The following is a 16,359-nucleotide window of genomic DNA, read 5'->3' on the forward strand; positions in this document are numbered from 1 at the left end:
CACAGATGAAAAGCCCAACGTACCTCCAAAGGAGCCTGAGCCCAAAGCCCGCAGTTGCCCAGCAACGGTTGGGTTTTACCAGTCGGTCCCGCTCTAAACAAGATAAGATTTTCGTCAAAAATATGCTACAGTCTTCTGCTCCAACAGCTTCTTCAGAAATTCCCTTAAAACTTCATTCATACTCGGGTTTTCTCTGAGCACTTCTGAGAGACGAAACCCAGAAAAGAAATGCCTCAAACGCTTTTCTTAAAGCCCTTCATTTCAGCTCCTTTGGATAATTGGAGGTTTGTTTTTCCTTCATCCCCTTTTGCTAAACCCTGGTAAAACCCCTAAAAACCCATACTTTCATTTGAGCATCTGTGTTCTATTTCAGCTTCTGAGTTTGCATTCTTTATGCTCTGTTTGGTTACTTGTATAATTTGGGGGGATAACATTGAATTTTTGAGGTTCAGGGCTGTAGCTTTTACTTTGAAAGTGAAGTGACAATTATTTTACTACATTTTGTAGCTAATGTTTTCTCTCGGCAGCCAAACAGGGGGTTGTGGTTAACTAAATTTTCTGTTTTGATTCAAAATTCTGAAAGATATGAATACATGGTATGATTTTTCTTGATGGGGTTGAAGGTGAAATTGCTGTTTTTGTATGCCTCTGGAGTATGCTATCATTTTTGAAGACGTGCAACCGTAAATTATGAATGTTTGAGTATAATTAGATTAATTTATATCTACCTAGTTGCATTGTTGTGCAATTGAATTTCTCTGCAATGTGGCCTTTGGCTTGCATGCTCCACTGGACCTGGGAAAGTCGGGCTTTTGCATAGAAATGACTAGTCTGAGAACTCTCTGTCTGATGGTTTATGTGTTTATTGTGGTATTGAGAAATAACAATGTGAATTTTTGTATCCAGTAAATTGAAAGCGTGCACAAATTCTATTGGTGCCAATGTCAAGGTGCGTGGAAGAGTGGGGGTAGTTTGTATGGGTATGCTGGCACCAAGAAAGTTCTTGCAGAAAAGGAAGAAAGTAGAAGTTTTCAAAGATGCTGCGGATGAAGCTGAGCAGAAGAACTGGAGGAGACTGATGAATGAAATTGAAGAGACAGGTTCTGCTGTTTCTGTGCTCAAAAGTGAAAGGCTCAAGGACAGGACTATTCCTAAGGATCTTGTACTTGGAACTTTGGTCAGATTCAAGCAACTGAAAAAATGGAACCTTGTCAGCCAGGTATGTAGAGATGCACTTTTTTTTGTGCTGCAACAGAAAAGATTTGGTTACTTCTTAAAAGTCAGTTAATTCTTTCTGAGGATGACAAGTTGTAGCCAAATAGTAAATTAATCTATGCTGACGTCATTCTTAGTTTATGTGGAGGAAAAGGGTATTTTCTGGGTGCAATATAGTATGAATATTTCAATTAGTGGGGGCAGCTTCCCTGTAGGAATGGCTTATAGGTTGGATCAGATAAATTTCTTGATCCTGCATATTATAGACAAACCAATCAGATAAATTACATGGATAGGATGTTTTATTTTTCTTGTAAATCATTCATTTTCTGAGCTCATTACTTTTAGTGCTTGATTTGCGTTGATGTTCAAATCTCTTGTTTGCTTATGTCCTTTGTCTTTTAGATTCTTGAATGGCTCCAAACTCAAAATTGGTGGGACTTCAGCAAAATGGATTTCCTGATGCTTATAACAGCTTATGGAAAGCAAGGGCACTTCAACGGGGCTGAGAAGGTTTTAAGTTTGATGAATGAGAAGGGAATTCCACCAAGTGTAATATCTCATACTGCTCTTATGGAAGCATATGGAAAAGGAGGCCGATATAACAATGCTGAAGCAATATTTAGAAGGATGCAGTCTTCTGGCCCTGAACCGTCTGCTGTGACTTATCAAATAATACTAAAAATATTTGTTGAGGTAATATCATCTTTAATTCCTTAGCCAAACTTGTGGATGTCCCTAAACGTTTATATTAAATTTTAACTATAAATTTTCAATTATTTTGATGATGCTTATATTAGGTCACGTATAGCAAATTTTCTTTTTATTTTATGCTTTAATGAATAGAAGCTGTATTTCAGTAAGTTCTATTCTTTTGAAATATATAGGTACCAATTGAATGATCTAGGTTATAACCTCAGTGCGGTCTATGTCTGGCCTTAATTTATATAGTTGTTCAAATTTGCAGCAAGATTACTTTAAAGTTTTTTTAGTATAAATAAAAAAGTGAACACGAAGCAAAGTAGATGATATTTTCTTTAAAATTTATTTTTGAATATATGTTTTTTGTTTCTCTTTTGTCTCTTGAATGATTTGCTTTAGACAAATAGGTGCTGCTGTATCTAGAATATGATTTGCTCGCTGTAATCTTTTGTTGAGCAATATGCATGCTTTCATTGGAGAGTCATTCTACCTACCTCACGAGAGTACCTTGAAATACTGCAGGGATGTAAGTTCAAGGAAGCAGAAGAAATTTTTGAGACCCTTTTGGATGAGGGAAAATCACCTTTGAAGCCAGACCAAAAGATGTTCCATATGATGATTTATATGTATAAGAAGGTCGGGAGTTATGATAAAGCTCGTAAGATGTTCGCATTGATGGCTGAGAGAGGGGTTCAGCAATCGACGGTTACTTATAATAGCTTAATGTCATTTGAAACTAATTACAAGGAAGTTTCAAAGATGTATAACCAGGTAAATTTTGTGAAAATATCTTAATAATTATTCATATAGCTCACAAGAGCATGCTGCACAGTTCCTATTAGAGTGTGCTTTAGAATTGTAAAATAATCTTGCAGCACTAATTGCCTGGTCTGTTCTCTTAAGCATCATTGGTTGAATTACGACCAGGATAGAAGAATGTGCTTCCTTTCCGGTCAAGAATCACACCCTTATCCATTCCTTGCAGCCTTCTTTCTCAAGTCTGCACATTTATCGTGATTTTTTCCAATGGCTTTATTCATGAGGCTTGCTTTGGTAGGGACCTAATCTGTTATCATGTGTACCCGTCAAAGGTTTCCCAGGCCTCAGCAGCAAGAGCTTTGTGGTTTAGTAGTCATGCATGACCTCTTTTTAGGTAGAATTTTTTAAATATTAAATATTAAATTTTTATTAATATAAAAAAATAATAAAAAATCAGTTTAAATTAAATTGTTTGTAGAGAATGAAAGGGCTTCTCCTTATCCATTGTTCTTGTCGTATATCAGGCATGTAGTTTTTTTCTTTGAAGTGTGCCCAGTTTATACAACATATCATTCAAAGGGCAAAAACTGGCTTACATATATTATGCATATAAATGAAAAGTGGAAAAGGATGCCTTTTATTATCTGCCAGTTTTAACAATGATTTTGAATGGTACAAGCACACATGAAAGTCATCATTCTGTATCATTCAAAAAGAAATGTGCCAATATTAATGATCAAGAAGACTTAAAAATATATTATTTTTCCCCTCCCCCTTCCCCATGCTTATCTTGTTAATTTGTTTTCCTGAAATTCGTACCAACTATTCACCTGAAGTTCCATAACCTAAATATCAAGGTTTTCAAGTGATCAGCTTTATTGTTAATTATAAAATTCATCAGAAATAACGGTAACTTCAAATGGCAGATGCAAAGAGCTGGTCTCCGACCTGACGTAGTGAGCTATGCCTTACTCATTAGTGCTTATGGGAAAGCTAGAAGAGAGGAAGAAGCCTTAGCTGTTTTTGAGGAGATGCTTGATGCTGGTGTCAGGTACTTAGGCTCAATGCTACTTATTCTATTGATACAGGGAGCCAAAGTATTTGAAAGTTGAATATGTGAGGAACTGATTCATATTCTTAATTCAACTTGTTTATTTAACTCAAGCTTGCAAAACTCAATGAAGCTGACATGGTCACTTGGCTCCTCTGCTTGTGTTTTGCGTAAATGATTGTAATGAAATGAATTTACAAGTTGATGTATCATCATCTACAAAGGTTATATCTAAATTGTAGATGATTGCACTGGCTTCAAACTTGACTGGTTTTTGCACCAAGGCCAAGCTGTGGAAAGTAGACACTGGCAGGCCAATTTATGCTACACACATTTTTCTTTTGGCCGAATTCTTGATGCCAATTCCTTACCATTGATGAAATCTATAATCTCCGCCATTTTTTCTGTTTTGCAGACCAACCTCGAAAGCTTATAACATTTTGCTTGACGCATTTGCAGTATCAGGAATGGTGGACCAAGCTCGAACTGTTTTTAAGAGCATGAGAAGGGACAGGTATACTTCTCAGTACCTGCATGTTGATTATGCTATATTCAGAGATGAGTTGCATTTGCTAAAAAATTAGTTTCCATATATTCAAAATTCTTGTTTTGGTTATAGAAAGATTTCTATTGTGCTTATTATTAGTGGCAGTAAATGACAACTGAGTGCTTTGTGCGCTCTTTTTAAGATTAGACCTTGTAAGGAAAACTGGATAAGGAAAAGTTTCAACTATAAAATATTTACATAAAATATATTTCTTATCTGCTTTATCATGTTCAGAAGATTGCAAATAAGTGGTTAGTGACATTGATTTATTATATTAGGGGTGTACCTGTTAGTTGGGTCCACATATCATAGAAGTCTTGGATTTGAAAGTTATAGTTAATTGATGTTTCCACTGTAGTAGGGGAACTTGGATGATGTCAGTATATCATACTTGTTGAGATATTTAAAAAGTATCATGTGCAAGCGTGCTTTTTATGTGATATTTTTTTTCATTTCTTTATGCCCATGTATTCTTCCACCCATATGCCTGTTTGCCCGTCCTCTTCACCTAGATTTTCTTTTTTGGTTATTTTTTGTCTGTTTATATGTGTTCAAGCATGTATATGAACTTACTAAATTTTCTACATACTGATCACCAGTGGGTCAGATTGTAAATTCTACAAACCAGTCAACAACTCAATGTTTGATTGGATTCGATTGGAATCCATCAGTCCATTTCTCTCACTTCTTCTCTCCCTTCACTGATTATCTTCACATTTATTTTCCGAATTAAATACCTAGGTCTTGAATGAACTTTATGATTCTACTGTCTGATAGAATCATGGATTTTTAGGTTGTAACGTCATGTATCTAACTCAACAAGAATGTGGTCTGTTGACAGAATCATTAAAGACATGATTTTGTAGGAGTGTAGAAATAGCCATATTTATGATGGTAATACCTATCCCTAAAAATGTACTGTATATGATCGGGATAGTGAACCCTCTATATTTGTTTGCTTTTCTTCAGGTATAAACCTGATCTTTGCTCTTATACGACTATGTTATCAGCATATGTAAATGCATCTGATATGGAGGGTGCTGAAAAGTTTTTCTTAAGAATAAAACAAGATGCACTTAAACCCAATATCGTCACTTACGGAACCTTAATCAAAGGGTATGCTAAGACAAATAATATAGAGAAGATGATGGAGAAATATGAGGAAATGCAGGCAGCTGGTGTCAAACCAAATCAAACAATCTTAACGACAATCATGGATGCATATGGCAAGAACAGAGATTTTGGCAGTGCTGTTGTTTGGTACAAGGAAATGGAAACCTGTAGGCTTCCACCTGATCAGAAAGCAAAGAATATCCTTTTATCTTTGGCAAAAACAGCAGAAGAACAGAAGGTAGCTAACCAAGTTGTAGGGAATTTGGACCAGTGTAGCAATGAACAAGGAGGTACGAAGTTTTTGGTGCCTGTTGATGAGAATGATAGCGAGGATGAGGATGAGGACGATGACAACAATCATGATGATGAATTAGATGGTCCTTCACAGGTCACTTCATCATATGATGAACAAAAACATGAACTGATTTATTTAAATGGTGATAATGTGAAAAACCTTGACGGCTTACTTAAAGTGGCTGATTTGTAAATTGGGGGGGTACTCTATTTTGTGGTATAGTTACGTTACTCAGGCTTTATTATTATTATTCGTGCGAGAATATCAGTTGAGAGTTATTACGTGGAAACGGAATTCTTCCACACCAGCTTATTGGCATTTAAGCAACAGTTTACTGCTTTTGGCTTCATATTGCTTGTGAACTATATAGGCTCAGAATTCAGGCCACCTTTGATCGCGCTTCTATTGGCGGTGAGATGGGCGGATAACAAAATGGAACCGTTTGAGTTTTGTCAGGCTTATTAATGTGCATGTTTGGAATTCATAGTTTTGTGATTCAAGTGTGGCAGCTTCTTCTCAAGTTCTGTCTTTCAGCAAAAGCAACGTAGTATAGTTCTGAATGTGACATTATCATCAGAGCAGAAACTATTACTGTTCGATTCTGTGAAACAAATAGGATGGTTTTCTTTCCCTTATATCATCAAAACTGGCAACAATCTAATTGGTTATATACAACACGGGAAGAAAATACAAACTTCTAGTCTAAATCTCGTTGACCATGCTATGTCAAAACACAGGAATTCATACATGAACAGCAGGTGAAATCAAGTTTTGAAAATCTCCATAGCCTTATACATCGGTCAGCGAGTCTGGTATTTCTGCAGCTTTCTTCAATCGATCAGCTGCTTTTTCAACCTACAAAAGCATGATGATTAGTGATAAGTTGATGCAGTCCATGTCGACTATATACGCCAAGATAAGATAATACTTCAATCAAAATTTAAATTACCTCAGTATTCCAATTTGTTCTGGCGGTGAGAATAATTAGAGTAACTGTTTGTAGAAAAACTCCAATAATCATCCCCCACCAAATCCCCTGAAAAAGGTAAAAGGAATGCATCATGTTCTATCACTCACAAAGAAATAGCTTTACTGGCACAAGAGTAAGGGAGAGATTGAACTTACTGCTACTCCCATGTTGGTTTTGAAACCAAGAACACATCCGATTGGAAGACCGATAATGTAGTAGCAAGTCAGGTTAACATAGGCCACAACAGCTTGCCATCCACTTCCAATTGCCACCCCTGAAATTCCAGAGAGTTAAATTAGAAATGATGCCTCACAATGCCTGCAGACCTGGTTTGTTCATCTACTCCTTTTGTCACATATAAGTACCTGAGAGTATAGGTTGAATGCCATTCAAGAAAACAGAGATGGCCAGCAATGGGGTTAAATCAGATACTGCCGCGATAACGACGGAATCACTCGTAAAAAGCTTGCTTAATCCAACTTTAAAAATCAATACAATTGCACTGAAGACTATGCTAATCAGTATGCTGGTCCCGTTCACAACAAACACTGAAAATTTGGCCACCTTTGCGTTACCAGCACCTAGCTCATTACTAACTCGAACACTACATAACCAACGTCTCGTTGTCAATAAAGAAAATTATAATTCGTGATTAAGAAATAAACGTTCTTAAGAGCATTTTACTTGTCACAAACCTGGCTGCTGCACTTAGGCCTAACATGAATTGCATGTCCCAGTTCAAGTAGTTCATGCTGGAATTATATCACATCAGAAAATGTAAAGTTAGACTAACAATGTGAGTTAAACAATTGAGCAAATTGACTGATAAAAGGAAAAAGTTTAAATGGAATGCTTTAACACTAGACATACCAAATAGAAATGGAGTCTAGAGCAATTGTAGGATTGGAGAGAAGCCCTGATATCAGCACCAGCCCCTGGTTGTACCATATCTCCAAGCTACATTAATGCATGACCAAACCCAAGAGTTATTTGAAAGGTAAAAACAAGTGTGTTTTTTTAGTACAAACGATTGGGGGAGGGGGTTTTACACAAATATTCATTGGGTGTCTGAGTTTTTCGAACTTCTAAACAATGGGTGGAGGTGGAAGAGCTCAACCAACTGAGCTATACCCCACTAGTGAAAGGTAAAAAAAAGTGTTTGCAAATGAGATGTGCAGTAAAAAAAAAAAGGGGAGAAAAGGGTTAAAATGTGACACTTACCAGAGCATGATAGCAGAAGAAAGAGTCAACTTAAAATAAGGCCAAATTCCTTTGAAGGAATTCCAAGAGAAGCCAGTCCAAGTTTCCTTGCACTTGGGGCTTAGAATAATGTAAAGTCCATATGTAATGACAAGAAGCCACCAAGAGAGGCTGAGAGTAAGAGCAGCCCCCATTAGGCCATATTCCAGAACATAAACCACCAACCAAGTGAGAAGAATGTGGATGAGGAAAACCCCCACAGACATGTAAGCCAAAGGGTTCACAATGTTTTGTGCTTGAAGGAACCTCTGTTGGGGGCAGTTTATTGCAAATGCATAAAGCTGAGGAATTATGCCCCTTGCAAACACTTGGCCCTGCAATGCTATGTCTTCTGCCTGGCCTATGGCTATAAGTATTGGACCTGACCACCAATACAGAAATGTAAGGAGGACTGCTGCTCCCAAGTGCAAGATGATTGCTTTTTGGCATATGATGCCCATTTCTGGCAATTTTCTGGCTCCAAATGCTTGCCCACACACAGTTTGCACAGCACTAGCCATTCCCAACTTTTGATTCAGAAGCAAGGGGAAAAAAAAAATTCAACCACAGAATAGAAAAAAGTAAAAAAACATAGAGATACACATAACTGATTTGGTACATTAGTTTGGGATACTTACCATAATCCCATAAGCAAGACCTTGAATTCCCACACTAGCAATAGAAGCTCCAGCCAGCTCCAAGGCACTCAAATGGCCACAAAACATGAGGGTGACAAAGCTGAGCATGTAATTAAATATGGAGACAATGATAGATGAACCAGATAAAATCCAGAGCAGCCTTGACTCCCATGCCACCAGTCTAGGCCACCATCGGACTGCCACAGGCTGGTGCTCCAGAAACTCTTCGATGGCAGCAGACGACAAGCCAGGTATCTGGGAATGTGAGTCAAGTCCGAGCAGCAGCGGCTGGTACTCCCCCGCCGACCCCATGGTTATCTCAGTACGCCGTGCCGCTACTGCTTGAGGGTTGTGCAGCTGTGTGAGTGTGAGAGTATGCTTGTGTTACTTGGAAGAGGCAGAGTGAATAAATTTATATGATGTTACATTATGTACAAAATTAAGAAGGGAAAGTAGAAAGCTGAGGGTCTTAACTACCTTTCAAATTGTTTGGTACGCACCCGCTCATTCATGCGTTACATTAGCAAGAGAAATTTAGCTTCAACTACCTATTTTTGTCTACAAATTACACCAAACCAAAACCCATGTATAGTTTCTAGTCAAATATGGCAGTGCTTTGTTAAATGCAAACTGAATATGTCATTTGTCAGTTCCCTGTGGCATAGCCTGATAGTTGGTGGGGCCCATTCCAGATACCATCGACAGAGAGTTTCTATTCTGTGTGGGTTAGGTTAACACGTGTACCTAATATGGTCAGTAGAAATTTTGTATATAAATCAAAATTTGGCATTTGTTTCTGATTAGCAGTTAATAATTTTGATTAGGTAAAAAATATTTACTGAGTTATGTAGATGGGCACGTGCAACTTCATAAAAAAAAAAAGTTTACTCACATGACAGCTTTAGGATTCTAGGATTCTAGAATTCTGGGATTCTTGTGAAAAATACCCTGCTTGAAGGTAGAGAGAATGTCAGAAGCCATTACTAAATTGAATGGTTTTTATAAAATATAAAGAATTCAGTTTGTCCAATATTTAACTACCATAATTACTGTACATATGATAAGATGCCATTTTGTAGTTTCTTTGATTATAACTTTAGAGTAAGAAGTAAATTGTCCTACTTTTGTTTGATCGTCAATAATAATATACTATTATTTTACTTTTAAGAAAAAAAAGGAAGCAAATTGTCAAGATCAGATAGTGGACAAAGAAGAAACTAAAGCCTTCGACCAAAAAAAAAAAAACAGAAGAAAAAAGCGCCTAGTCAAAATTAGAGCCTTCATCTATATCTATGTATAGCTTAATTTGGAAGGACTGCTCTGCTAAGAATCAATGCAACACATCCAGCTTAATGAGATGGCTAATACAAAATTAGTGAAACATATGCAAGAGAAGCTAATAAGATGTCGTCGAAGTTGCAAATTAATCAGAACAATATGTTAAGAGTTGAACAAGCCTTAAGACTATCAAACACAGCAATAACTACAGAATTGTTTCATGAGGGAAGTCTCCAATTGCACTGAGGATCTGTTCATCGTGATTCGGATGATAAAAGAGGTAGAACATCTGTTGATGTAGATGTAGAAGCAACATCCCAAGGACCAGTCACTTCATTTCCAACATATTCTTATTAATGATCAAGAAGACTTAAAAATCTTTTATTTTTCCTCTTCCCCTTCCCCATGCTTATCTTGTTAATTTGTTTTCCTGAAATTCGTACCAACTGTTCACCTGAAGTTCCATCAGAAATTAACGGAAACTTCAAATGGCAGATGCAAAGGGCTTGTCTCCGACCTGACGTAGTGAGCTATGCCTTACTCATTAATGCTTATGGGAAAGCTAGAAGAGAGGAAGAAGCCTTAGCTGTTTTTGAGGAGATGCTTGATGCTGGTGTCAGGTACTTGGGCTCAATGCTACTTATTCTATTGATACAGGGAGCCACAGTATTTGAAAGTTGAATATGTGAGGAACTGATTCATATTCTTAATTCAACTTGTTTATTTAATTCAAGCTTGCAAAACTCAATGAAGCTGACATGGTCACTTGGCTCCTCTGCTTGTGTTTTGCATAAATGATTGTAATGAAATGAATTTGCAAGTTGATGTATCATCATCTACAAAGGTTATATTTAAATTATACTGGTTTTTGCACCAAGGCCAAGCTGTGGAAAGTAGACACTCGCAGGCCAATTTATGCTACACGCAATTTACTTTTGGCCGAATTCTTGATGCCAATTCCTTACCATGATGAAAACTATAATCTCCGCCATTCTTTCTGTTTTGCAGACCAACCCGGAAAGCTTATAACATTTTGCTTGACGCCTTTGCAGTACCAGGAATGGTGGACCAAGCTCGAACTGTTTTTAAGAGCATGAGAAGGGACAGGTATACTTCTCAGTACCTGAATGTTGATTATGTTGATGTGTAACCCTTGAGCTGATATCTTGAAGACAACATTTCAAATTCTTTGAATTTCATTTTATAAGTTTTAATTTCTTGATGTAATCTGAGCCATTGGATCATAGTCCAAGTGGTCTCTTATCTAGTCTAGGATTTAAGTGTCAGATTATGACAAGTGGAATCATCTCATAGGATGATAGGATCAAATGCTAGGATTTAATCTCTGTGTAAATATGTTAGAGAAGCATCTCACTTCTCTCTCTCTCTCTCTCATACGATTATACTTGAATAGTAGAATGAAATGAACAATAGTACCTTCAGCAATATTGCAGCTCCATAGTCGCATTTTTTCTGCAACTCTCCTTCTCTCCAAAACTCTCAAATTCTTCATAAAAAGTAAATATCAGAAGCTATGAATTCTAACATGGTATCAGAGCCTAGTTAGCCCACGTGTGAAAGCCCAACAACCACACGTGCTCCAGGTCACCCAATATGTGTTGTCCATGTGTTAGGTTTGAAAATTTGCCACACGTGCGAGGGCGTGTGAGAATGTGAAGGTAAAAAGTCTTACATTGGAAAGTTGAGAAACCTAGCAAGGACTTATAAGGAGTTGAGCTACTTCCTCCATTGCCAATTGGTTTCTGGGTGGAACCTTAACTTCCTCCATGGTATCAGAGCCAGGTTCGGTTGCCTAAACTGGGCCTGAATCTGTGAACAGAGTTTTGGAATCGATTCGAGCTGAGCTGTGGTTTCTTGAATCCAATGTCTAATATGGCAGGATCGGGCACCGCTGAGCTTCGCACGCCAGTTTTCAATGGAGAAAACTATGAGTTCTGTAGTAATCGAATGAAAACCATTCTGAAATCTCATGGGTTGTGGGATTTTGTTGAAAATGGTTTCGATGTTTCAGATCCAGCGAAGGATAAGAAGAAGATAGAAGAGACTGCGGTCGCTGAAGTGGAGAAGCCTACGATGGCAGAGCTTCTAATGAAGGATGCTCGCGCACTTGGGTTGATCCAAGGTGCCGTTTTAGATCAAATCTTACCCATAATTGTGAACGAGAAGACCTCAAAGGGTGCTTGGGACATTCTAAATCAGAAGTTCAGAGGAGATAAGCAAGTAAGGAGCTTAAAATTACAAGGTTTGCGTTGTGAATTTGAATACACTCGTACGAAAGATAGCGAGTCATTATCTATATACCTTGCTAGACTGTTCGATATAATGAATCAAATGAAGAGTTATGGTGAGGATCTGTCTAGGGAAAGAGTTGTGCAAAAATTGTTGATTAGTTTGCCTAGATCATATGACCCTATTTGCTCTGTGATTGAACACTCTAAGGACCTTGAAACTCTTGAGGTTCAAGAGGTTGTTGCCTCTCTGAAAAGCTTTGAGCTCAAATTGGATAGACATGCTGAAGACTCTACAGAAATGGCTTTTGCTAGTCTAAATGTTGGAGGCAAAAATTCTGCAGGTGGAGGTAATTCTGGAAATCAGAAATTTCAGAAAACTAGAAATCCAAAGGAAAGAAATGGGATAATAAGCCTAATTCTACTTCCAAACCAAATGTCTCAAATGATGGAAACAAAACAGCCTGTAAACATTGTGATAAACTGCATTATGGCAAGTGTTGGTTTGAAGGGAAGCCTAAATGCACAAGTTGTGGGAAGTTTGGGCATGTGCTCAGAGACTGCAATGGAAATAAATCTATACAGAAGGTGAACTATGTAAACCAGGTTGAAGAAACTGGTACTTTGTTCTATGCCTGTAATGCTGTGACAAATGTGAACTAGTAACCATTCATGGTACATTGATAGTGGTTGTAGTAACCACATGACAGGTGATAAAAGGTTACTAGTTAACATTCAAAGGAATCTGACTTCCAAGGTGAAGATGGGAACTGGAGAAATTGTGCAGGTTGCAGGAAAGGGAACTCTTGTGATAGAGACCAAATTGGGAAGGAAGCACATTTAAGAAGTGATGCTTGTTCCTGGACTTGAAGAGAATCTACTTAGTGTTGGACAAATGCTGGAGCACGGTTACAATATGATGTTTGGAGGAAATGTAGTAAACATCTTCGATGGTTGGTCACTGGATAATCTTGTTGCTAGAGTTCAGATGACAAACAACATGTGCTTTCCTCTTACAATGATGCTTGCAAATCAGTTGGCTTTGAAGGAAAGTGTGACACACTGTTTGCAGACATGGCACAAGAGATTGGGGCATCTAAGTGATAGAAGCATCAAACTGCTGGAAGATCAAGAAATGTTTCATGGGTTGCCTCATTTGGAGAAAACCTATGTTATGTGTGAAGGCTGCATGCTAGGAAAGCAACACAGAGATTCTTTTCCATCAGAATCTACTTGGAGAGCTAATTTTCCATTGGAATTGGTTCACACAGATATCTGTGGACCAATGCAAATTGAATCTATCTCAGGAAATAGGTACTTTCTGTTGTTCACAGACGATTGCACCAGAATGACTTGGATATACTTTATCAGGAACAAGTCAAATGCATTTGAATGTTTCAAGAAGTTCAAAGCTATGACTAAACTACAATGTGGACATAAGGTGAAAGGCTTAAGGAGTGATAGGGGTGGAGAATTTCTGTCAAATGAATTTAACAAGTATTGCAATGAACTTGGGATCCAAAGACAGTTAACTATGGCATATTCTCCTCAACAGAATGGAGTGGCTAAGAGGAAGAATAGAACCGTGGTGGAAATGGCAAAGTCCATGCTGCATGAAAAGGGCCTTCCTTACGAGTTTTGGGCAGAAGTTGTGAACACTGCAATATACATACTTAACAGATGTCCCTCCAAGTCTCTCAAGAAGGTAACTTCATTTGAAGCATACACTGGCAGAAAACCAGGTATTGCACATCTGAAGATTTTTGGATCACTATGCTATGTGCATGTTCCTTCAGCATTAAGGCATAAGCTTGAAGAAAACAGTCACAAATGCATCTTTGTGGGTTATGGACTCTGTGAAAAGGGGTACAGGGTATTTGATCCAAGTTCCAGAAAGATCATCTTGTCCAGAGATGTAATCTTTGATGAGAATGCTTCATGGAAGTGGGAGAACACTGATGAAAGTGAAATGAGAGTCCCAACGGTTGTTGAGAGTCAAATGGCAAATTGTAATGAAGGACATAAGCAATTTGAAGTCTGTGAACCAAGTCAAACTTTGGTTACACCAACTCAAGTGGATGAAGTAACTACACCATAGGAAGTGACGATGACATGAGAAGCACTTCAAGGTACGCTTTTACACTAGGATCGGGTATGTTTTCATGGGCATTGATCAAACAGAACACAGTGGCACTGTACATTGCAGAAGCAGAGTATGTCAGTGCTGCAGAAGCAATATCACATGCTAAATTGTCACATCCCGGGATCAACTCCGCCGTAGCACGATATTGTCCGCGTTAGGCCCCCTTCTCTGCCCTCACGGTTTTGTTTCTGGAAACTCACGAGCAACTTCTCAGTGGGTCACCCATCCTGGGATTGTTCTAGCCCCCAACTCGCTTAACTTCGGAGTTCCTATGACTCCAAAGCCAGTGAGCTCCCAAAAGGCCTCGTGCTAGATGGATGCGGGTGTGCACATATAAGGCACATCACCCCCTCTCCATTGGTTGATGTGGGATCTTACAATCCACCCCCTTTAAGGGCCCGAAGTCCTCGTCGACACATTGGTATGGCTAAGGTTTGTGCTTGAAGACTTTGGAGAAGAGCAAGTGGAAGGCACACCAATTCTGTGTGATAACACCTCTGCCATAGCAATGGCAAAGAATTCGGTTCTTCATCAGAAAACTAGGCACATCAGTCGAAAGTTTCATTTCATCATAGAAGTCATTCAAGCAAAAGATATCGAACTTGTTTACTGCAAAACAGAAGATCAGATTGCAGACATATTGACCAAGGCCTTGCCAAAGGATCGATTTGCCTGTCTAAGAGGACTGCTTGGTGTGAAATCAGCTAAAGGGTTAGAAGGGAGTGTTGATGTGTGACCCTTGAGCTGATATCTTGAAGACAACATCCTAAATTCTTTGAATTTCATTTTATAAGTTTTAATTTCCTGATGTAATATGAGCCATTGGATCATAGAACAAGTGGTCTCTTATCTAGCCTAGGATTTAAGTGTCAGATTATGACAAGTGGAATAATCTCATAGTTTGATAGGATGCTAGGATTTAATCTTTGTGTAAATATGTTAGAGAAGTATCTCATTTCTCTCTCTCTCATACGATTATACTTGAATAGTGGAATGAAATGAACAGTAGTACCTTTAGCAATATTGCAGCGCCATAGTTGCATTTTTTTTGCAACTCTCCTTCTCTCCAAAACTCTCAAATTCTTCATAAAAACTAAATATCAGAAGCTATGAATTGACAACTGAGCACTTTGTGCACTCTTTTTAGGATAAGACCTTTTGAGGAAAACTGGATAAGGAAAAGTTTCAACTATAAAATATTTACATAATATCGTTTTCTTATCTGCCATTTTTTTTTATATACCAAAGGAAGAGAGTTTTAATAAAGATGAATAGAAAGGTTTACATCACTAGCCAAAATATAAAAAATCTACTCAGGTCACACTTGGTCCCAGATGTGGTTACCGCCTAGACATGATGGAGAAATATGAGGAAATGCAGGCAGCCTGGTGTCAAACCAAATCAAACAATCTTAACGACAATCATGAATGCATATGGCAAGAACAGAGATTTTGGCAGTGCTGTTGTTTGGTACAAGGAAATGGAAACCTGTACGTAGGCTTCCACCTGATCAGAAAGCAAAGAATATCCCTTTATCTTTGGCGAAAACAGCAGAAGAACAGAAGGTAGCTAACCAAGTTGTCGGGATTTTGGATCAGTGTAGCAATGAACAAGGAGGTACGAAGTTTTCAGATGAGGACGATGACGACAATCATGATGATGAATTAGCTGGTCCTTCAGAGGTCACTTCATCATATGATGAACAAAAACATGAACTGATTTATTTAAATGGGAGAAAAACCTTGAAGGCTTACTTAAAGTGGCTGATTTGTAAATTGGGGGGTACTCAATTTTGTGGTATAGTCACATTACTCAGGCTTTATTATTATTATTCATGCAAGAATATCAGTTGAGAGTTATTACGGGGAAACGGAATTCTTCCACACCAGCTTAGTGGCATTTAAGCAAGCAGCAATTTACTACTATTGGCTTTCGATTGCCTGTGAACTATATAGGCTCAGAATTCAGGCCACCTTCGATCGCGCTTCTACTGGCGCTGAGATGGGTGGAGAACAAAATGGAACCGTTTGAGTTTTGCCAAGCTTATTAATGTGCACTAGTAAAGGTGCCCAGGCGTTGCTGCGGGTTTTAAAGCTTTATATAGACATGGAGATCTAAATAGTGGCATAATGCTTTGTTTAGCAAATTTAACTTACAAGA

At 38.1% G+C, this 16,359-nt stretch overlaps 3 protein-coding genes across 4 annotated transcripts; 2 read left to right on the forward strand and 1 right to left on the reverse strand.

The window, feature by feature from the left end:
* On the forward strand, positions 115-6,031 carry LOC18781567 (pentatricopeptide repeat-containing protein At3g59040). 2 transcript variants are annotated; one of them, XM_020559672.1, is made up of 7 exons: positions 115-320; positions 907-1,219; positions 1,621-1,911; positions 2,440-2,688; positions 3,603-3,727; positions 4,143-4,241; positions 5,244-6,031. In XM_020559672.1, exons 1-7 carry the CDS (start codon positions 229-231, stop codon positions 5,872-5,874), a joined length of 1,800 nt encoding a protein of 599 aa, XP_020415261.1. In that variant the 5' UTR covers positions 115-228; the 3' UTR covers positions 5,875-6,031. The 2 variants fall into 2 exon arrangements, with proteins under 2 accessions (XP_020415261.1, XP_020415262.1); XM_020559673.1 differs by having other exon boundaries at positions 115-284; positions 5,244-5,939.
* On the reverse strand, positions 6,287-8,932 carry LOC18783624 (protein DETOXIFICATION 41). The gene is made up of 8 exons (XM_007215200.2): positions 8,530-8,932; positions 7,874-8,418; positions 7,523-7,609; positions 7,348-7,404; positions 7,018-7,256; positions 6,808-6,926; positions 6,632-6,718; positions 6,287-6,537 (listed from the first exon to the last, which is right to left on the reverse strand). Exons 1-8 carry the CDS (start codon positions 8,839-8,841, stop codon positions 6,472-6,474), a joined length of 1,512 nt encoding a protein of 503 aa, XP_007215262.1. The 5' UTR covers positions 8,842-8,932; the 3' UTR covers positions 6,287-6,471.
* Positions 11,701-12,900, forward strand: LOC109948114. Its single transcript, XM_020560047.1, has 3 exons — positions 11,701-12,406; positions 12,568-12,675; positions 12,767-12,900. The coding sequence occupies exons 1-3, from the start codon at positions 11,701-11,703 to the stop codon at positions 12,898-12,900; spliced, it is 948 nt and encodes a 315-aa protein (XP_020415636.1).

The sequence above is a fragment of the Prunus persica genome, chromosome G3 (assembly GCF_000346465.2).
Source record: "Prunus persica cultivar Lovell chromosome G3, Prunus_persica_NCBIv2, whole genome shotgun sequence".
In the NCBI taxonomy this organism is placed as follows: Eukaryota; Viridiplantae; Streptophyta; class Magnoliopsida; order Rosales; family Rosaceae; genus Prunus; species Prunus persica.